Below are 23,148 nucleotides of genomic sequence, written 5' to 3' on the forward strand. Positions count from 1 at the left end.
ACAGGGGTGATAACCCTTCCCTATGTTTTCCAAAAAGCTTAAAAATAGTTTTTTTGACTGGAGCTACACTTTAAAAATGTACCAGTTGAAAATTACAAACAGATTCAACTTAACACAACAAACCTGCACAGTCCCTGTCTTGTTTGCACCGCCTGTATACTGCTGTTCTGAGTATATAGGGCCTGGGGGCCACATGCATTTCTTTTTTTTAATATGGGTACAGGGTTCCCCTTAATATGCGTACAAGACCCAAATAGGCTGGTAATGGGCAGGGAGGGCTACCCATGCCATTTTTCTGAATGATTTTCAACCATATTGCAGGAACCAGATATAACATTAAAACCGCAAGCAGTTTTAAATGGTGTTATTTCCGTTTAATGTCATTTTGTGCAGGGACTGTTCTAAACACGGGAAACACGTGGCACTTCACAGGCATACTACAGACACCCCCCAGGCACCATATTTACAGGAATATTTCACTTTTTTTTTTCACTTTAATCGTCATTAAAATCAGTGCTCCCGCCAAAACGGCCATTTTTAAAAACATTTTAGGCATTGACCCATGTCCCCTGGGGCAGGAGCCAGGTCCCCAAACCCTTTTTAGGACAGTATCTTGCATATTAGCCGTTAAAATTAGCACTTTTCATTTCGAACGTTCGAGTCCCATAGACTTCAATGGGGTTCTAATGTTCGTAACGAACGTGGGGTCCGTACGAAAGTTCTGGTACGAACCGAACCGGGGGGTGTTCGGCTCATCCCTAGTGTCTAGTAGGTTATGCCCAATGGTGGATGGTGGCGGTGAACTCTCTTGGGGCTTGGGCTGCTACCTTTTCCGATTCGGCCTTACGTTAATTTCCGCATGTAGACTTGGAAAAGAAGGAAAGAGCACCCGATGTCCAAAGAAATGCGAGTTTTAGGTAGGTTTAGGGTCCTTTCACACGGACGATCCGTTCAGGTCCGTCTGTCAGTTTTTTCAGGGGGACCTGAACGGATGCTCCATAGAGCTCTATGGAGCGTCGGATGTCAGCGGTGACATGTCCGCTGACATCCGAGCCGCTCCGATCCGAAAAAGTGTGACGGAGGAAAAAGCTATTTTTCTATCCGTCATCAGATCGGGTGTCGATGGACACTGCGGTCCGTTGTCACCCGATCTCCCATAGGGGAGAGCGGCGCTGTGACAGGTCCATCCCTGTGCAGTGTGCAGAGACGGACCTGTCCTCTGCCTGCTCAGCGGAGATCGCTCCGGCAATCCCCGCTGTGCAAGCGGATATCCATGGTGGGGATAATCACTGATCCGCCCCATGTGAAAGGAGACTTAAAGTGTTTGTAAAGACTCATTCTCAGTATAGACAGTTATTGCCTTGTTATATCCTGGAGGGCCGTGACTGATGAATGTACAATGTATCTGTAAAGAGCTAGGTAAATATAACTACCTGTAAAAAATAATAGTAATAATAATAATGATAAATGTTTTTTTCCTGCAGAGGTGGTGAAACCGGGCACCTGTCCTGTGGTTAAAACCTTTACAGGATGTAGGTTCCTCCTCCACAGGAATTGTTACCTAGACCCGGATTGTCCCGGGACAAAGAAATGCTGTGAAACAGACTGTTCTGCTGATTGCAAGGAACCCATTGGTAAGTGGATGACTGTGATAAGATATATAGTGGTCCGGTACAGACCAGATCTTCCCCAAATGTGAGGGTGGAACTGTCAGTATTGCCCCTAGGAGCCAATAATCCGATCCTTCCTTTCCTTCTCCCAGTGCAGATTGTATAAGAACAATGTGTACAGCAAGTTTTACAAAGCCTTTGCAGAGCTTTCATCCAGCTTTTAGCAGCTTTGTAAAAGCGTCCATCCAGTTGTACACACTGGGAGTAAACAGGGTGTGTGTAGTACATCCTGTCCTTCTTCCTCACTGCTGTTCCCCCATCTCATTTGCCACTAATGGCTGCCAAAATGACAGCAGAGAGTTCCTGTGTAAATACAGCAGCTTTAGAAGCTGCTGCTGTCAAAAAAGGACATCTCACACATGGTTATAAACATTGTTCAGATGTAAGATAGAGAGGTAGAAAGAAACATATTTACAAATATTTTTCAGACAGCAGATAGAGACATACAAAGTAACATGGTTTATAAACATTGATCAGACAGGATATAGAGAGATACAAAGTAACACTGTTTAAAAACATTGATCAGATGGGATGGCAGCATACATTTTTGGGACATCAGGCCACCCTTTTGAGGTTAAGGCCCCTTTCACATGGGCCGTACTCCATCAGGAGGCCACTTGCTCAGCGGTGAATCTGTCTGCTGATCCTCCACTGAGAAGGCGGATAGCTGGTCCGTGTCTGCTCCGCTTATGCAGAGTAGACACGGACACAGCCTGCTCTCCTCTATGGACAGTCAGATGTAGACATGTGCAGAGTAAAAAATTTTGTTTCGGAATTTCGTTTTCGTCCGAAAAATGAATTTATTTAGTTACTCCCGAAATTAGTTTTTATTTATTTAGTTTTTCGTTCAAAAATTGCATTCGTCCGAAAATCCACATGAATTACGGTCGAATCTGTCTTTGAAGGCTTATGGTGTCTGTCAAATGTATAAAGAAGATTCGACAGAGGTAGTATATAGCATAATTCGTGTGAACTTTAGAACCCTATTAAAGTCTATGGGACTCCAACGTTCAAAATCTAAAGTGCTAATTTTAAAGGCTAATTTGCAAGTTACTGTCCTAAAAAGTGTTTGGGGACCCGGGTCCTGCCCCAGGGGACATGTATCAATGCAAAAATAAGTTTTAAAAACGGCAGTTTTTTCCTTTAAATTTCGTAGTGGGGGGATGTCTATAGTATGCCTGTGAAGGGGCGCATGTTTCTGGTGCTTAGAACTGTCCCTGCACAAAGTGTCGTTTATGCAGGAAAAAAAGTCCTTTAAAATCACTCGCAGCTATTATGAATTGTCGGCTCCGTAATACAGAGAACACTCATTGAAAGTCATTGATAAAAAAATAAAAAAATAAAAAAAAAGCGAGAGGGTCCCCCAAATTCAATTACCAGGCCCTTCAGGTCTGGTATGGATATTAAGGGGAACCCTGCGTCAAATTTAAAAAAAAAATTGACATGGGGTTCCCCCTAAATATCCATACCAGACCCTTCAGGTCTGGTATGGATATTAAGGGGAACCCCGTGTCAAATAAAAAAAAATTGATGTGGGGGTCCCCCTAAAAATCCATACCAGACCCTTTATCCGAGCACGCAACCTGGCAGGCCGCAGGAAAAGAGGGGGGGACGAGAGAGCGCCCCCCCTCCCTCCTGAACCGTACCAGGCCACATACCCTCAACATTGGGAGGATGCTTTGGGGGTCTGTGACCCCTCAAAGCACCTTGTCCCCATGTTGATGAGGACAAGGGCCTCATCCTCACAACCCTGGCCAGTGGTTGTGAGGGTCTGCGAGCGGGGGGCTTATCAGAATCTGGAAGCCCCCTTTAACAAGGGGACCCCCAGATCCCAGCCCCCCCTGTTTGAAATGGTAAGGGGGTACAAAAGTACCCCTACCATTTCACAAAGAAAGTGTAAAAAATTGTTAAATAAGACAAACACACTTTTGAAAAATTCCTTTATTAAAAATAAAAAAAAATAAAAAAAAGATTCCAACGGTGCTAATCCACTCTTGCTATCCAGCGACGGATCTCCGGGGTCCAGCGATGGCTCATCTGAATCAGCGCAGCGAATCCATCCATCTTCTGTCTCCACTGAGGAGACACTGCGGAGATTCCGGCAGGAAACCTGCCTGTGTTACATCAGAGGGGTGCGGGGTCACCCATACGTCATGGGGAACCCCGGGTTTCCCCTTGCGTCAGAGGGGGTTGGGGTCAGGTGACGGGTGGCCCCGCCCTCCGCATATAACAAACGTCAGGCCGCCAGAATCCCCGCAGTGTCTCCTCAGTGGAGACAGAAGATGGATGGATTCGCTGCGCTGATTCAGATGAGCCATCGCTGGACCCCGGAGAGATGATCGTCCGTCGCTGGATAGCAAGAGTGGATTACCACCGCTGGAATCTTTTTTTTATTTTTATTTTTTTTTAATAAAGGAATTTTTCAAAAGTGTGTTTGTCTTATTTAACAATTTTTTACACTTTCTTTGTGAAATGGTAGGGGTACTTTTGTACCCCCTTACCATTTCAAACAGGGAGTGGCCGGGATCTGGGGGTCCCCTTGTTAAAGGGGGCTTCCAGATTCTGATAAGCCCCCCGCCCGCAGACCCCCACAACCACCAGCCAGGGTTGTGGGGATAAGGCCCTTGTCCTCATCAACATGGGGACAAGGTGCTTTGAGGGGTCACAGACCCCCAAAGCATCCTCCCAATGTTGAGGGCATGTGGCCTGGTACGGTTCAGGAGGGAGGGGGGGCCGCTCTCTCGTCCCCCCCCCTCTTTTCCTGCGGCCTGCCAGGTTGCGTGCTCGGATAAAGGGTCTGGTATGGATTTTTAGGGGGAACCCCACATCAATTTTTTTTTTAATTTGACGCGGGGTTCCCCTTAATATCCATATCAGACCTGAAGGGCCTGGTAATTGAATTTGGGGGACTCCCACGCTTTTTTATTTATTTATTTTTTTTTATCAATGACTTTCAATGAGTGTTCTCTGTATTACGGAGCCGACAATTCATAATAGCTGCGAGTGATTTTAAAGAACTTTTTTTCCTGCATAAATGACACTTTGTGCAGGGACAGTTCTAAGCACCAGAAACATGCGCCCCTTCACAGGCATACTATAGACACACCCCCCCCCCCCCCCGTACGAAATTTAAAGGAATATTACACTTTTATTGTTTCACTTTAATCATTATTAAAATCACTGCTCCCGAAAAAACGGCCGTTTTTAAAACTTTTTTTTGCATTGATACATGTCCCCTGGGGCAGGACCCCAAACACTTTTTAGGACAGTAACTTGCAGAATCTTTTCTCTCTGTCAAATCTTTTTTCTCTGTCGAATATTTTCTCTATATAATCTTGGACTAATAGAGGTAAGGTTAGGCACATTCGACCACAGGTTCAATAGACACAGATTGTTATTGTCAGAGTCACGTTGAATCTCCTATTCTATATCGAACTGTTGTAACAATGAAAACGAAAATAAAGCATTTATTTATGTCGGATCTTTCGTTTTTCGGATTCTGTGCTTTCGTTATCGTTTGTCAAAACGAAAACGAAAATAGCTGAAATTTGGACGAAAATGCATTCGGACAAAAACAAATGCACATGTCTAGTCGGATGTAAACGGATCCCGACTTGCATCTGATCCACCCAGATGAAGGGTAACAGAACCCCATCCATTCATTTTTAGCAGATTAGATGTAGGTGGGTGTAAACAGACACATGTCCACTTACACCCGCCACTCCATAGAGGATAATGGAGGGTCATTTCTCGTCCTCCCACAAAATGGACAGGTGGACTCGATCAGACCGCTAGTGTGAAAGGGGCTTAAGAAAACAGATAAGATGACCCTACACATTGCTGTTATCATGTCCCAGATTGCCAATACCCATCGTGCCCTGCTCTCTGCAGGAGATACCCAAGGAGCCTCATCAATCCAACACTGACCAGGATTGTAAAGGTGAACAGAAGTGGTGCCTCTCCAGCTGCCAGTATATATGCACAGGCACCAAAGGTAGGAGGCACAGGACTGGCATGACGTCCATATACCAGAGTCCAAAAGTCACCCCTCCTGCCTCCAAAGACATCCTTTTAATGATAAAATACAACTTTTTTAACAAGTTGGTTGCAAGAGAAGATTAAACAAGACTATGACAGGAAAAGGTGCACATAATTTGTAAATCCTCTTTATTCAGAATGACAGAGAAGGGGTAAGCAGGGCCGTCCTTAAGGCAGGGCAAAAGGGGCAGCTGCCCTGGGCCCTGTCATTGTTGTGGGGCCCAAAGCAGCTGCCCCATACTTGCTAACTGTCTCAGTTTAAATTCCCTTGTCCCTTGAAGTTTTAGTCCTGTGCTTTGTCCCGATATCTCAGTGTGAAGTGCTGCTACTACAGCTGCCCAACTCTGCCCTATTGTTGTGTACAGATGACTCACCTGCAGACCCTGTGTTTACATGTAAATAACCAGCATTCATATGTAAAAGGTGGCGGCATTACATACCAAATAGCTGTGGCTGGCGGCATTGATGTGTAAATAATGGTGGCAGTCATATGTATATCATTGCCCACTGCATTAATGAGATGATGTGCTGTAACCTCTATCAACCATTCAGTGAGCCGTATTACTGTACAGTAATCTCTAGCAACCAATTAACAAGCAGAAATGATTTGCTGTAACCTCTAGAAACTAATCAGTGAGCCGTAATGTGTGCTGTAACCTCTAGCAACCAGTCATTAAGCAGTAATGATATGCTGTAACCACTGGCAACCAATTGCGAATTGCTTCCTGATCTGATACAGTAAACTGACTTTAAGTCTAGCTGCTATTTATTGTATGTCTCAGAACAGGTGGAAAGTGAAATTGCATGGGGGGGGGGGGGGGGCAAGAATTTTTTTGCCCAGGGTCCAATCAATATTAAAGACGGCCCTGGGGGTAAGTGTGAGGTATATGTAGCCAATCCACACTTACCACACTGACAACCATTACCCAGATACCTCCCTTCCTCTTCCAGGGCAGGAAGTAAACCAAGTTGTTGGAAGGAAGTCATGGAAGGGTAGGGATCATTTCTGTTAGTCCTCTGAAAGGTGCACTCATAACACCCTTGCAACCTTAACCACTTCAGCCCCGGAAGGATTTACCCCTTGAATGACCAGACCATCTTTTGCAATACGGCACTGCATTGCTTTACCTGACAATTGGAGCTGTCGTGCAACGCTGTACCCAAAACAAAACTGATGTCCTTCTTTCCCCACAAATAGAACTTTCTTTTGGTGGTATTTGATCACATTTGCGGTTTTTATTTTTTGCGCAATAAACAAAAAAATTGCGTCAATTTTGTAAAAAAAAAATAATATTTTTTACTTTTTCCTATAATAAATATCCCCCCCAAAAAAATGTCTTCATCAGTTTAGGTCAAAATTTCTTCTACATATTTTTGGTATAAAAAAAAAAAATCGCAATAAGCGTATATTGATTGGTTTGCGCAAAAGTTTTAGCATCTACAAAATAGGGGATAGATTTATGGCATTTTTTTTTTTTTACTAGTAATGGAGGTGATCAGCGATTTTTAGCATGACTGCGACATTGCAGCAGACAGATCTGACACTTTAGACACTTTTTTTGGGACCAGTGACATTTATACAGTGATCAGAGCTAAAAATAGCCACTGATTACTTTATAAATGTCACTGGCAGGGAAGGGGTTAACACTAGGGGGAGATCAAGGGGTTAAGTGTTCCCTAGGGAGGTGTTTCTAACAGTGAGGGAAGGGGACTGACTGGAGGAGGAGAGAGATCGCTGTTCCCGATCACTAGGAACAGCAGATCTCTCTCTACTTCCCTGTCAGAACGGGGGTCTGTCTGTTTACATTGACAGATCCCCATTCTGGTTCTCTGAGGAGCGATCACGGGTTTGCCGGTGGACATTGCGATCTGACCAGAAGTGGAGGAATGAATACCTGTCAAAATCAGGTCCCGGCCCCCCCCCCCATAAAAAAGTGCTAAATGTAAAGGAGGAGGGGGGGTGGAAAGAGGAAGAAGAGAGGAACTTCCCCTTTTGGCTGAAGTTCCTCTTTAGGCTCCCTTTACACGTCCCATTTTCACCTAAATCCCATGGCCAATAGAAAGCCAAATAAAGGTGTCACCCTGCCTTAATGGTTCTCCATAATGTAGAATAAAGACAAGTTTGTAGGAGTCAAACTGTGAGTGGATAACACCCTCGCTATGGTCTTGGGATGAGCAAAGACAAACTGGTGGAGGGGCTTAGAAGGAGAAGCAGAGACACAAGCTACAGTGGTAACTGGTTTGTACTGGAGACCGCGCTGGACTGACTGGATCAGTCACTGGTAATGGATGGGAAATTGTGTGGGTGAGTAGGAAGAAATCCCTTTCCAGTAGGTTATGCCCAATGGTGGATGGTGGCGGTGAACTCTCTTGGGGCTTGGGCTGCTACCTTTTCTGATTCAGCCTTACGGTCATTTCCGCATGTAGATTTGGAAAAGAAGGAATGAGCACCCGATGTCCAAAGAAATGCGAGTTTTCGGTAGACTTAAAGTAGTTGTAAAGACTCATTCTCAGTATAGACAGTTATTGCCTTGTTATATCCTGGAGGGCCGGGACTGATGAATGTACAATGTATCTGTAAAGCGCTAGGTAAATATAACTACCTATAAAAAATAATAGTAATAATAATAATAAATGTGTTTTTTCCTGCAGAGGTGGTGAAACCGGGCACCTGTCCCGTGGTTAAAACCCTTGCAGCATGTAGGTTCCCCCTCCACAGGAATTGTAACATAGACTCGGATTGTCGCGGGACAAAGAAATGCTGTAAAACGAGCTGTTCTGCTGATTGCCAGGAACCCATCGGTAAGTGGATGACTGTGATAAGATATATAGTGGCCCGGTACAGACCAGATCTTCCCCAAATGTGAGGGTGGAACTGTCAGTATTGCCCCTAGGAGCCAATAATCCGATCCTTCCTTTCCTTCTCCCAGTGCAGCTTATATAAGAACAATGTGTACAGCAAGTTTTTACAAAGCCTTTGCAGAGCTTTCATCCAGCTTTTAGCAGCTTTGTAAAAGCGTCCATCCAGTTGTACACACTGGGAGTAAACAGGGTGTGTGTAGTACATCCTGTCCTTCTTCCTCGCTGCTGTTCCCCATCTCATTTGCCACTAATGGCTGTCAAAATGACAGCAGGGAGTTCCTGTGTAAATACAGCAGCTTTAGAAGCTGCTGCTGTCAAAAAAGGACATCTCACACAGTGTTTATAAAAATTCAGATGTAAGATAGAGAGGTAGAAAGAAACATATTTACAAATATTTTTCAGACAGGAGATAGAGAAATGCAAAGTAACATGGTTTATAAACATTGATCAGACAGGATATAGAGAGATACAAAGTAACATTGTTTATAAACCTTGATCAGATGGGATGGCAGCATACATTTTTGAGACATCAGGCCACCCTTTTGAGGTTAAGGCCCCTTTCACATGGGCCATACTCCATCAGGAGGCCACTTGCTCAGCGGGGAATCTGTCTACTGATCCTCCACTGAGAAGGCGGATAGCTGGTCCATGTCCACTCCGCTTATGCAGAGTAGACACGGACACAGCCTGCTCTCCTCTATGGACAGTCGGATGTAAACGGATCCCGACTTGCATCAGATCCACCCAGATGAAGGGTAACAGAACCTCATCCATTCATTTTTAGCAGATTAGATGTAGGTGGGTGTAAACAGACACATGTCCACTTACACCCGCCACTCCATAGAGGAGAAGGGAGGGTCATTTCAGGTCCTCCCACAAAATGGACAGGTGGACTCGATCAGACCGTTAGTGTGAAAGGGGCTTAAGAAAACAGATAAGATGACCCTACACATTGCTGTTATCATGTCCCAGATTGCCAATACCCATCGTGCCCTGCTCTCTGCAGGAGATACCCAAGGAGTGTCGTCAATCCAACACTGACCAGGATTGTAAAGGTGAACAGAAGTGCTGCCTCTCCGGCTGCCAGTATATATGCACAGGCACCAAAGGTCGGAGGCACAGGACTGGCATGACGTCCATATACTAGAGTCCAAAAGACACCCCTCCTGCCTCCAAAGACACCCTTTTAATCATATAATACAAATTATAACAAGTTGGTTGGTTGCAGGAGAAGATTAAACAAGACTATGACAGGAAAAGGTGTACATAATTTGTAAGTCCTCTTTATTCAGAATGACAGAGAAGGGGTAAGTGTGAGGTATATGTAGCCAATCCACACTTACCACATTGACAACCATTACCCAGATACCTCCCTTCCTCTTCAAGGGCAGGAAGTAAAAAAAATAAGTGTATATTTCTTGGTTTGCACAAAAGTTAAAGCGTCTACAATATAGGGGATATATTTATGCCATTTTTATTATTCATTTTTTTTTCACTAGTAATGGCGGTGATCAAGGATTTTTAGTGGGACTGCGACATTGCGGCAGACAGATCGGACACTTTTTTCTAACCAGTGACATTTATACAGCAATCAGAGCTAAAAATATCCACTGATTACTGCATAAATGTCACGGGCAGGGAAAGGGTTAACACTAGGGGGTGATCGAGGGGTTAAGTGTTTCTAACTATGGGGAGAGGGGACTGACTGAAAGAGGAGAGAGGTCGCTGTTCCTGATCACTAGGAACAGCAGATCTCTCTCTCTACTTCCCTGACAGTACGGGGATCTGTCTGTTTACATTGTCAGATCCCCGTTCTGGCTCCCTGAGGAGCGACCGTGGGTCGCTGGCGGACATTGCGATCTGACCAAAAGTGGAGGAATGGATACCTGTCAAAATCAGGTACCCGTACCCCCCCCCAAAAAAAAATAGGATTTTTATAACGGCTTATCTGTAAAATCCTTTTCTTGGAGTACATCATGGGACACAGCGCCTTGAGTAATAACTTAATGGGTATATAGGCATCTTCAGGTGATGGACACTGGTATACCCAATCCAGGAAGTTCCCTCCCTATATATCCCCTCCTCCTTCCAGGAGCACATCAGTTTTTGTAGCAAAGCAATATACTTAAACCCCAAAAAGAGGGTAGGAACCCCTGTGTCCCATGATGTACTCCAAGAAAAGGATTTTACAAGTAAGCTGTTATCAAAAATCCTATTTTCTTTATCGTACATCATGGGACACAGAGCCTTAAGTAATAACTTAATGGGATGTCCCATAGCAATGCTATTTGAAGGGAGGGAGACACAACTCACAGGGTATCCCCAGACCTGAGGACCTATACTGCTGCCTGCAGCACACTGGGCCCGAAGGCAATATCCTCATACCTCCTTACATCCACTTGATAAAACTTGGTGAATTTATGTACCGGAGACCAAGTTGTGGCCTTACAGATCTGAGCCATGGAGGCCTGGTGACGCACTGCCCAAGAAGCAGTACCCACCCTGGTTGACTGCACTTTGACTTGGAAAGGGGAAATCTTGCCCCTTAAATTATAAATCTGAAATATAACTTTCCGAATCCACTTAGCGACAGTGGATTTTGATGCTGCCTGGCCTTTCTTAGGACCCTCTGCCAGAATAAATAAGACATCAGTCTTTCTAATCTGAGCAGTTGTCTTTAAATAGATTTTCACTGCTCTCACCACATCAAGACAATGTAGTGACTTCTCTTCCCTGGAACATGGTTTTGGAAAAAACGAAGGCAGTACAATATCTTGGTTCAGGTGAAAATCTGAAACCACTTTTGGCAAAAAGTCTGGACGAGGGCATAACATCACTCTGTCCTCATGAATAATCAAGTATGTTTCTTTACAAGAAAGAGCAGCCAATTCTGAAAAACCCTCCTTGCTGAGGATATAGCAACCAAAAATACAAACTTCCTTGTCAGAAGGACTAAGGGAATATGTTGTATCGGTTTAAATGGCTGTTTTTGTAACACTGACAAAACTAAGTTCAAGTCCCAACGGTTCAAAGGAGGTTTGACTGGCGGATTAAGCCACATCACCCCTTGCATAAAACCCCGGACTGAAGAATGTGTAGCAAGCGGTCTTTGAAATAAGACCGATAAAGCTGAGACTTGGCCCTTAACAGTACTCAAGGCCAACTTCATCTCTACTCCTAACTGTAGAAAGGCAAGAATTCTGCCTATGATATACCTCCGAGGGTGCCAACCCTTGGATTCACACTAGGAAACATAAGCCCTCCAGACTTTATAATATATAGTCCTGGAAGCTGGCTTCCTTGCATTAATCAAGGTAGAGATAACTGACCCGGAAAGCCCACGTTTCTTCAGAATGTGGATTTCAATAGTCAAGTCGTTAAATTTAGCGTTGGAATATAGGATGGAATATCGCCTCCTGTGAGAGTAGGTCTGGCCATAGTAGGAGGGATCATGGACCCTCCACTGCCATCTTTATGATTTCTACATACCATGGCCTTCTGGGCCATGCTGGTGCTACCAGAATTACTGGCTTTCTTTCCAGCCTGATGCTGCAAAGAAGTCGAGGCAGCAACTGAATAGGGGGAAATGCATAGATCAGATCCCACTGATCCCACGGGGACACCAACGCATCTGTTCCACATGCGAATGGATCCCTTGTACTGGACACAAAGTTGACTAACTTCATGTTGAATCTGGATGCTAGAAGATCTACGTCCAGAGTCCTCCATCTTTGGCAAATAGCCCAAAGAATGTCAGGCTGAAGAGACCAAAAAAAGAGTACTTTTCCCACTAGAAATTTGGATGTATTTGTCCAAATCATCCCCAAATAGCAGATTCCCCATGAAAAGGGAACCCAGTCAGGAGCTTCAGCTGATCAATTTTTTAACCACAGGATTCTACACATATGTACAAGCATAAGCATAAGGCAGGACGCCTGGTGAATAGAATCTTTAATGGCAAAGCATAATGCTTTTGGTAGTACGGCCAATTTCCGGGCTTGTTGTGCATGAACCTCTTTAAGGACCTGTCTAAATTGATCCTTTAGGGATTGACAGACGCCTATTGCAGCGACTGCAGGCTGAGTAACGGCACCTGCCAAGGAAAAAGCAGATTTTAACAGGAATTCCAACCTTTTATCTGCTGGATCCTTAAGCATTTGTGTATTGTCTACTGGACAAGTTAGACTTTTATTCACACTGGAAATCGCAGCGTCAACTGCTGGTATCTTGCATTTTTCATTGAATTTCTCCTCCATTGGATAGAGAACTGAAAATCTCTTTGGAGAAAGAAAATGCTTATCCAGGTGATCCCATTCAGCGTAAATATGCTGTTACATAGTTACATAGTTAGTCAGGTTGAAAAAAGACACATGTCCATCAAGTTCAACCACACAAAAAAAATAAAAAAAATAAAAATGTATAATATCATACAATCCCATATACCCAATTCTATACCCACAGTTGATCCAGAGGAAGGCAAAAAACCCCAGCAGAGCATGATCCAATTTGCTAAAGCAGGGGAAAAAATTCCTTCCTGATCCCCTGAGAGGCAATCGGATTTTCCCCGGATCAACTTTACCTAAAAATGTTAGTACCCAGTTATATTATGTACACTTAGGAAATAATCCAGGCCCTTCTTAAAGCAATCCACTGAGCTGGCCAGAACCAACTCTGCAGGGAGTCTATTCCACATTTTCACAGCTCTTACTGTGAAGAAACCTTTCCGTATTTGGAGATGAAATCTCTTTTCCTCTAGACGTAAAGAGTGCCCCCTTGTCCTTTTTTGTTGACTGTAAAGTGAATAACTCAACACCAAGTTCACTATATGGACCCCTTATATATTTGTACATGTTGATCATATCCCCCCTTAATCTCCTCTTATCAAGAGAGAATAAATGCAGTTCCTCTAATCTTTCCTCATAGCTGAGTTCCTCCATGCCTCTTATCAGTTTGGTTGCCCTTCTCTGCACTTTCTCCAGTTCCCCGATATCCTTTTTGAGAACTGGTGCCCAAAACTGAACTGCATATTCCAGATGAGGTCTTACTAATGATTTGAGCAGGGGCAAAATTGTATCTCTCTCTCTCTCTCTCTCTCTGGAGTCCATACCTCTCTTAATACAGGAAAGGACTTTGCTCGCTTTGGAAACCGCAGCTGTTCTAGTATTGCATGGACAGGAAATGCATGCAAAGGCTGTGAAGGTTTTAAAGAACCTATGGAAGAAACCAAGCTTTCAGCAGACTCCATTAGGGGTAGCATGAAAGTAGAACGAACCATCTCCCTAAGAGATTGTATCAGCAATTTCTCATATTGCGAGGCTGAAAAAAACTTAATCTACCATTGTTTTCTCCGCAGAGGAATCATCGGTTTGTCTTTCCTCCTGATCGTCTGAGGGTAACACCTCATCCTGTGCCCACTCTTCCCCTTGCAAAGGGTCTAAAGTGGGGGAGGGGATCTAGCATGTTTCCTATCCATTTGAATAGAGGATGCGATTAAAGCCTCTAATCTTCCTTCCAGGCCTTGCAGGGTGGAGGAAAATACATCTTCAGTCATGTATACAGGGGCTGAGATGTGAGAAGCAGTTGCACCATCAATTTGTTCCAATGGCTCACCCTGGCTTGCCATAATTGGTATTTCAGGAGAGGGTGACAGTTTGCGACTGGAATTCCTAATGCCTGGGGGTGAAACCTTTAGTTTTTTTGTTTTTTGTGGTGTCTTTTTTGGTACGCATAGTCCTAAGCACAAAAGCAGAGGTACTATTAAATTGCACTACTTGCTTAACATAGTCATGACAGATTGAGGCCGCTATTAAGTTCAGCCTACTGCTGGGAATAAATGTCCTTCCTGTATCAGGAATGCCAGTTGCAGCCCTTACGTGCCCCACTGCTCCTGTGTCCCTGTGTGCAGCCTGATTGCTTCTCCTCGCTATCAACGGAGGAGAGACTGCTCCAGCTGGTTGTTAAGCCTTGCCGTGCATCCTCGCCTAGGCCCCACCCCCTTTGAAAACCCGCCCCCCTCCTTTCGTTTGAAAAAAAATGCGGCTTTCCGGTCCGCAGATTCAACAAAAGGGGGGTAGAGGCAGAGCCCTGTCACCAGCAGGTAAAGAAAACAGTCTGAGCAAACTTCGGGACCTCCGCACCCCCCACAGTGGGGGGAGGGGTGATGCCAGGGGGTACACCACCGATGTTTCCCTAACCCTCTGGTCCCTTTAGGGGGGAGAAAGAAGCATTTGGAAGATCTCCTACCTGAGAGGAATCCCTCTGCACAAGCTGCTGCCGCCACACACAGACTGACATTGAGCTTTACAGTGAAGACAACAGATTAAAGCGGTAGAAACCCCTCCAATACTAACATTATAATTACGGTACCACATTCATAAAGACAAGGTGTTTATAAATCGATTGATCATAATATATGTATCTAAATTTTTTTCTTACTGTAGATAATCTTGATCTTGTAAACCGTTTTTCATCCTATAAGCCCGCGCCATCTCCACTGTGGTCTTCTGCGTCTGAATCTATTTGTATTTCCGCCCACAGTTCATCCTTGTCTCCGTAATCCCACACGTGTGCACTACGATCAAAATATTCAAGCCTCTTCTTCCCTGTATCTCGCACATCTGTCTTTCCTTGATTCTGTGACGTGCAAGTCACATGTTAACCATGATGCTCTTAGGGAAGAATCTTGACGAAGCATCGCGGGATGTCGGGGCTGACGTCTACAACAGAAAATTACGCAGCCCCAACATAAACAATGAATTTTTCCGACAGGGCCTCGGCTTGCCGGAATGAACGAGGATACGGCGCATGCGCTTTACACGTCTCCACTCTTCAAAATATCGCTAACTTGAAAAGGAAACATAGTAAAAATGACTACTGGCAATCGGTTTGTAATAATAATATGCAAAAAGACATGCAAAGTAATCATTTTGAGTATACAACCGCTTTAAGGTATGTGCATATACTCTCTCTAGTGGAGATTTTAAGGCATGACAACATTTTTTCCCTTAAAGAAGAAAGCATCGATGGACTTTTTAGTTCCTAAGTTTCTTCCCTTACCTTATCACCACCGCAAGATTTGCTGAATTAACAGTCAATCCAACCTTCACCCATCACGGTGGACTGCATTTAGCAAACCTTCAAGGACCGGGTCCCTTGGACCTGTAAAATGCACCCCACCAGGAAAAGCTTTTAGGTAATGTAACATGACCAAAGCCCTGGGTCCTGGGGTCCAGCCCTGCAAAAAGAGGCATTACAGGCAAAACCTCGTGCTTCGGATACGAGGCCCGGGTACCATCTACTTTGGCCGCAGTGGCACTTTGGATGGATCCGGTCTGTGGAGGCTATTTAAATCCAGCATGGACCCCTCCTGGAGCTCCTCAGAGCACTTCTTCACTCGTGACCAACACCTTAGCCCTTGTACACACGGTCTGAGAATCTTTTGGAATGAGTCTTATCGGACCGTGTCGTCAGATAATCCGACTGTGTGTGGTATGCATCGGACTGATTCCATCCGAATCTCCGTCCGACCCAATTTTCCAACATGTTGGAAAGATTTCCCGACCAACTGGGCCGGACGGACCTAATCCGATCATGTGTAGAGCATTTTCATCGGACCAAGTGCCACGCATGCTCAGATCAAATTCCTACATAAAAGCTATTGGCTACTAGCCTGAATGTAGTCCCATCGTAACGAAATTACATCATCACGTTCTGAAAGATCGGATTTTTCGCCAACTTGGCCTGACCGTGTGTATGCAACAGTTTCGGACACAATCCGTCGGACTAAATCCGATGGGCAAAATCCGATGGATTTGGTTGGCAAAATCTCCGACCGTGTGTACGTGGGCTTAGACACTGGCAAAAAAACTGATGTGCTCCTGGAAGGAGGAGGGGATATATAGGGAGTGAATTTCCTGGATTGGGTATACCAGTGTCCATCACCTGAAGGTGCCCATATACTCATTAAGTTATTACTTAAGGCTCTGTGTCCCCTGATGTACGATAAAGTAAGTAACAAATGTATAGGAGGATGAAGGGGGGCAGAGGAGGAAGACAGGAACTTACCCTTGTGGGTGAAGTTCCTCTTTAGGCTCCCTTTACATGTCCCATTTTCACCTAACTCCCATGGCCAATAGAAAGCCAAATAAAGGTGTCACCCTGCCTTAATGGTTCTCCATAATGTAGAATAAAGACAAGTTTGTAGGAGTCAAACTGTGAGTGGATAACACCCTCGCTATGGTCTTGGGATGAGCAAAGACAAACTGGTGGAGGGGCTTAGAAGGAGAAGCAGAGACACAAGCTACAGTGGCAACTGGTTTGTGCTGGAGACCGCACTGGACTGACTGGATCAGTCACTGGTAATGGATGGGAAATTGTGTGGGTGAGTAGCAACAAATCCCTTTTTTTTAGGTTATTCCCAATGGTGGATGGTGGCGGTGAACTCTCTTGGGGCTTGAACTGCTACCTTTTCCGATTTGGCTTTACGGTCATTTCCACATGTAGATTTGGAAAAGAAGGAAAGAGCACCCGATGTCCAAAGAAATGCGAGTTTTAGGTAGACGTAAAGTGGTTGTAAAGACTCATTCTCAGTATAGACAGTTATTGCCTTGTTATATCCTGGAGGGCCGGGACTGATGAATGTACAATGTATCTGTAAAGATCTAGGTAAATATAAGTCCCTGTAAAAATAATGATAAATGTGTTTTTTCCTGCAGTGGTGGTGAAACCGGGCACCTGTCCCGTGGTTAACACCCTTTTACCATGTAAAGGCCCCATCCCCAGGAGATGTAATGGAGACTCGGATTGTCTCGGGAAAATGAAGTGCTGTGACGTTGGCTGTTCTTTTGGTTGCTCGGAACCCACCAGTAAGTGGATGACTGTGATCAGATGTAAACATTATTCAGATGTAAGATAGAGAGGGAGAAAGCAACATATTTATGAATATTTTTCAGACAGGAGATGGAAGTTCACACGACTGCATCAAAAACGCACCAAAAACATGCATGCAGAAAAGCATCTAGAACACTGTTTATAAACATTTATAAACATTGTTTATAAACATTGATCATACAGGAGATAGAGAGATACAAAGTAACATTGTTTATAAACATTGATCACAAATTGTAATTATGTGCCTCTGTTAAACAGGGGCTGAAAAATTGGGCCTTGGGTGGTGGTGGTGGTGGCACCACAACGCTGTAACCCCTCACAGATACTCTTGGTGGGCACAGGAACAGGCCCTGCTGTGAATTATTATATCAAAAAATTGTAATTACATGCCCCTGTTAAACAGGAGCAGAAAAATTGGGCCTTGAGTTATGGTGCCACAACACTGTACCACCGGAAGTGTAGTAGAAACGGTACATACTGTATTAGATACAGTGCAGATGGGAGATAGTGATAGAAAGTAACATTGTTTATAAACATTGATCAGACAGGAATTAGAGAGATATATGAGTTTTAGGTAGGTTTAAAGTGGTTGTAAAGACTCAAAGGTTTATTTACCTTCATGCAGTCTAAAAAAAAACTTCTGTGTGCTGCAGCCCCCCAATACTTACCTGAGCCAATCTTCCTCCAGCGCTGTGCACGGGGACCTCAGCTCACCTGGGTCTCTCCCCCCTCATGGGCTGAAACAGCAGTGGGAGCCATTGACTCCCGCTACTGTCAATCACAGCCAGTGAGCCAATGAGAAGAGAGCAGGGGCAGGGCAGATTTTGTGATTAGATATACAGCGCTTTGGCTCAGGAGCGAGTCTGCTTGGGTACTCCTGTAGCAACCTGCTTGCTATGTGGGCACTAAACAGGAGGGAGGGGCCAGGAATACCAGTGAGGGACCCAAGAAGAAGAAGACGATCGGTGGCTGCTGTGTGTAAAACCAATGTATAGAGCATATAAATATAACATGTTTGTTATTTTTTTTTAATAAAAAAAATGCCCTATTTAATACTTTAAAAGGCATTTATTGAAATTAGCATAATGTACATCAAACCAACGTGTTTCAGGGGAAAGGACTACCCCTTCTTCAGGGCTGTTACTGCATGCTATTAGATGGGAAAGATTGTTGCCTCTGCAGCTACTGTATAGTCAGGACTCGGTCAGCCTGCTATCTGAAATCTTGCAATTAATATATCCAGTTTGGGAACCATTCTCATCTAATAGCATGCAGCAACAGTCCATAATGTATAAAGCCGGATACTCAGTGTACTCTTAATAAAGAAATTATTTTTGCGGCTACATGTAAAATGACAAAGCACCAGATATGCAATGTGTTCGGCTTATACAGCCTTCCTCATAGCATACCAACAACAGCCCTGAAGAAGGGGAGTGTTTTCCCCGAAACGCGTTGGCTTGATGTACATGTCGCTACTTTCAATAAACACCTTTTAAACCTACCTAAAGCTTGCATTTGTTTGGACATCAGGTGCTCCTTCCTTCTTTTCCAAGTCTACAAGCTACAGTGGGGAAGTCTCACAGCGGTAGGAGGAAACTCTGATATAAGAAGCAGGAGAGTCATTCAACCCACTCGTGTCTACCCAAATCTGAAATACCATGTGTCCATTTTTCATGTAATAATGCTTCTATATGTAGGTCCGTCTTTAATATAGATGGGGCCCTGGGCAAAAATTTTCTTGCCCCCCCCCCCCCCCCATGCAATTTCCCTCTCCACCTACTCTGAAACATACAATAAATAGCAGATAGACCTAAAATCAGTTTTCTGTATTAGATCAGGCAGCAATTGCGATTGGTTGTCAGCAGTTACAGCATATCATTACTGCTTACTGACTAGTTGCTAGAGGTTACAGCACAGGTTGTGGCTCACTGATTAGTTGCTAGAGGTTACAGCACATCACCTCCTCACAGCAGGGGAGCATGATATACATAGGAATGCCACCTTTATTTACATATCAATGCCGCCAGCCGCAGCTATTTAGTTAGTATTGTCGTCGCTATTTACATATGAATGCTGGTTATTTATATGTAAACACAGGGCCTGCAGGTGAGTCACTTGCACACAACAATAGGGCAGAACTGGGCAGCATTAGTACCAGCACTTCACACAGATATTAGGACACAGCACAGGAATAAAACTTCAAGGGAATTTAAACCTGGATAGTTGGCAAGTATGAGGCAGCTGTTTTGGGCCCCACAACAATGACAGGGCCCAGGGCAGCTGCCCCTTTTGCCCTGCCTTAAAGACAGCCCTGTCTATATGACATATTGACTGGTAATTTGTTTGGATTATATTGCTCATACCTGCCTTCATTGTCTCCTCATCCAGAGTGAAGTCACAACAGGACAAGACAAGTTACAAGGTCTTCCAGATGAGGAGAACAGCATTCATTTTTTTTCTCCCGTGGGGACATCACCCTGTCAATGACTAATAATGACTAATAAATAACTAATGACCAATGTCAATGACTAATAAATGATCATTCCAATCTACACCATGATAATTTTGTGCTTTCTATACTTTTGAAGGTTCTCATGAATCCAGGTCATGCTATAACTAATAGTAGTTAGTCACATGTCACTGGTGTTGTTCTGTAATGCTGGAGACATTTCACAGCTGGTGGCTTCCTCAGCCGCAACGAGTGTCGGGAACATACCCCAGCCACACAGGTAATTCCGACACTCTCATCCAATCAGCACAGAATGTATCATGGCAGACGTTTATTGTACAAGAACATGGGAGGTGTGAAAGCTTGTGACACTCATCTTGTTCTGATTAGGGATGAGCCAAACATCCTCCGGTTCGGTTTGCAGTAGAACATGCGAACAGGCAAAAAATGTAAAGTTAAGTTACCATTAAAGTCTATGGGACACAAACGTGAAAAATCAAAAGTGCTCATTTTAAAGGCTTATATGCAAGTTATTGCCTAAAAAGTGTTTGGGGACCTGGGTCCTGCCCCACGGGACATATATCAATGCCAAACAAAGTTTTAAAAACAAATGTTTTTTCGGGAGCAGTGATTTTAATAATGCTTAAAGTGAAACAATAAAAGTGAAATATTCCTGTAATATATTGTGCCTGGGGGTATCCTTAGTATGCCTGTAAAGTAGCACATCCTTCTGATGTTTTAACTGTGCCACAGCAAAATGACATTTCTAAAAGGAAAAAATGTAATTTAAAACTGCTCTCGGCTGTAATGAATTGTCGGATCCCCGCAATATAGATAAAAATAGCAAAAAAAAAATGGCGTGGATGTCACCCCCAAAATCCATACTAGGTTCTTCAGGTCTGGGATGGATATTAAGGAAAACTCTGCACCCAAATATTTTACAAAATGGAGTGGGGATCCCCCAGGCCCCCAGGAACTATATACTCTAAACAGAAGTATATATACTATACGGCCTGCCCTATATAATCTGCAGAAAATTGGGCCTTAGGTGTTGGTGGTACTAGAACACTAAGCCCTCACAGTTGTGGGCGCAGGAACGGGCCCTGCTGTGAAATATTATATCAAGAATTGTAATTATGTGCCACTGTTAAACAGGGGCAGAAAAATTGGGCCTTGGGCGGTGGTGGTAGTGGTGGCTCCACAACACTGTAACCCCTTACAGATACTCTTGGTGGGCACAGGAACGGGCCCTGCTGTGAAATATTATATCAAAAATTGTAATTACATGCCTCTGTTAAACAGGAGCAGAAAAATTGGGCCTTGGGTGGTGGTGCCACAACACTGTACCACCAGAAGTGTGGTAGAAACTGTACACACTGTATTAGATACAGTGCAGGCGGTGTACACAGTATTAGCAACTGTACAACGGCTGCACTGTATTGTATACTATGTACACCACCAGAAGTGTAGTAGAAACTGTCCTAGATACTGTGTACACCATCTGCACTGTATTAGAAACTGTCCTTCTGAGGATCAGTGGCCACTCTCTCGGCTGAGACTACATGTCCAAGATACGTAACTGAAGTGTGATAGATTTGACACTTCTCTAACAACAACTTCAGCCTCTCAGTGTGTAATCATTGGAAGACTTTCTCCAATCGAGCTTCGTGCTCCTCCAACATTTTGCCAAAAACGATGATATCATCCAGATACACGAGCACTTCTATCAAGTTCATGTCGCCCACTGTGTTCTCCATCAGTCTCTGAAAGGTGGTGGGGGCCCCTATTAACCCCTGTGGCATGCAGTCGAATTCAAAGAGGACTGATAAAGGTTGTCTTCTCTCGGTCGTCCGGATGCATGGGTATCTGATAATATCCACTCTTCAGATCCGGAACACTGAACTATTTAGCTCCTGATAGGCATTGCAGGGCCTCTTCTATTCAAGGGGTTGTGTACTGATCTGGGGTAGTCGATTGAAAGTTCGGTAGTCAATACACATCCAGTGGGATCCATCTTTCTTTCTCACGACCACAATAGGAGAGGCGTAAGGGCTCCTGAATTCTCGAATGACCCCCAACTTCTTCAGTTTAGCCAATTGTTCCCGAAGGTCCACCAGGTCACACAAAGGGATTTGTCTAGCTCTTTCTTGGAAAGTATCTTCACTCAGCCGAATTCTGTGTTGAGCACTCTTGGTGCAACCCACATCAAAGTCATTCTTGGAGTACATTTGTCTCCCATCGGGCTAACTGAGCTTTAATCCTCTCTTCCCATCTGGGGGACAGATTTGGACACTGGATAGTGGTCTCTCTTCCATTTTCCCTCTGGATTAAGTCATCCCCTGTCACTGGGGTGGCAGCACTCAATTTCCCAATCACCATACAAGGCTTCAGGCTGATTGCATAGGCTGGTGACATTCCTCACACTGACAGGGATTCATCCCCCGCTTCTCAGTAAGGCCCTAGTGGATACGATCTCTGGAACTAGTTCTATTCCACTATCTACCCTCCAGTGGATCAGCTTCTACTACCACATAGAGACCCGGTTGATCCCATGATCGCTTAACAGTGGCTTTCATACAAGTTCTTTCACCATGTTGCAACACCTTTTCTTGTGTATCTAGTCACCACATTTTCCTACTCCTTCAGTGGGGGCCTTTTTTTCCTGCAATACATGCTGAAAAGCCTTTTGCAACTGAGGATGGAGTTGGTGTTGTTGCCTATCAGCAAGGAATTTCAGCTTGCCCCAGGAAGTTGAGGACAGACAACAGCCAAAGTGCCGAAAATCTTCGGCTTTCCAGCCAAGGAAGTATCTAAAGTTAGCTTGATAGGGATATAACCGTCATATGGGCACTTTTGGGTACCTATACTCCAGATCTCCAACTATTCGAGCTTACACAAAGGGATGTGCCTTAAGTACTTGTTATAGAAGTCCCGATACAGCAAAGTCACCTGGGCTCCTGTATCCAGCAAAGCTTGAATATAGATACCCTCTACTTTTATCGAGACTATCGAAGAAGGTCCTACCAAGTTCTTGGGCAGTTTTCCAGCTGGTGACTATAGTTTGAGCCCTAATCAGCTTAAGGGCGGTGGAGTCTGTTTAACAACTGGATTAGAAAGGTGTGAATTGATTTCCCGTGTCCGTCTTTCCTTCCCAGGGGCCCAGTTTCCTTTTTAACAGGCAAAGAAGGGAAAGAGGTATCACACAGTTTTTGTTTTTGTTTTTTTCTTCTTTGATTCTTT

General features: G+C 44.3%; 2 protein-coding genes across 5 annotated transcripts in view; both read left to right on the forward strand.

Annotated features, from left to right (window-relative positions):
• Positions 1-20,011, forward strand: part of LOC143989263 (uncharacterized) — a 436,678-nt gene extending 416,667 nt beyond the window's left edge. Inside the window, exon 7 of the mRNA XM_077489335.1 lies at positions 19,882-20,011. The gene's annotated coding sequence lies outside the window, so the exon portion shown is untranslated. The remainder of the gene's footprint in view (positions 1-19,881) is intronic.
• The window catches only part of LOC143989261 (uncharacterized), a 45,409-nt gene extending 25,398 nt beyond the window's left edge, over positions 1-20,011 (forward strand). For 2 of the 4 annotated variants that reach the window (XM_077489331.1, XM_077489332.1), the window contains 4 exons: positions 1,485-1,634; positions 8,361-8,510; positions 17,285-17,434; positions 19,848-20,011. In XM_077489331.1, the coding sequence (XP_077345457.1) occupies positions 1,485-1,634; positions 8,361-8,510; positions 17,285-17,434; positions 19,848-19,852 (455 nt within the window). In that variant the 3' untranslated portion in view covers positions 19,853-20,011. The remainder of the gene's footprint in view (positions 1-1,484; positions 1,635-8,360; positions 8,511-17,284; positions 17,435-19,847) is intronic. The other 2 variants (XM_077489334.1, XM_077489333.1) reach the window with 2 other exon arrangements.
• Positions 20,012-23,148: the final 3,137 nt, after the last annotated feature.

This window comes from Lithobates pipiens, unplaced genomic scaffold (genome assembly GCF_037356315.1).
Source record: "Lithobates pipiens isolate NorthernLeopardFrog02 unplaced genomic scaffold, aLitPip1_a1.2 Scaffold_18, whole genome shotgun sequence".
NCBI lineage: Eukaryota > Metazoa > Chordata > Amphibia > Anura > Ranidae > Lithobates > Lithobates pipiens.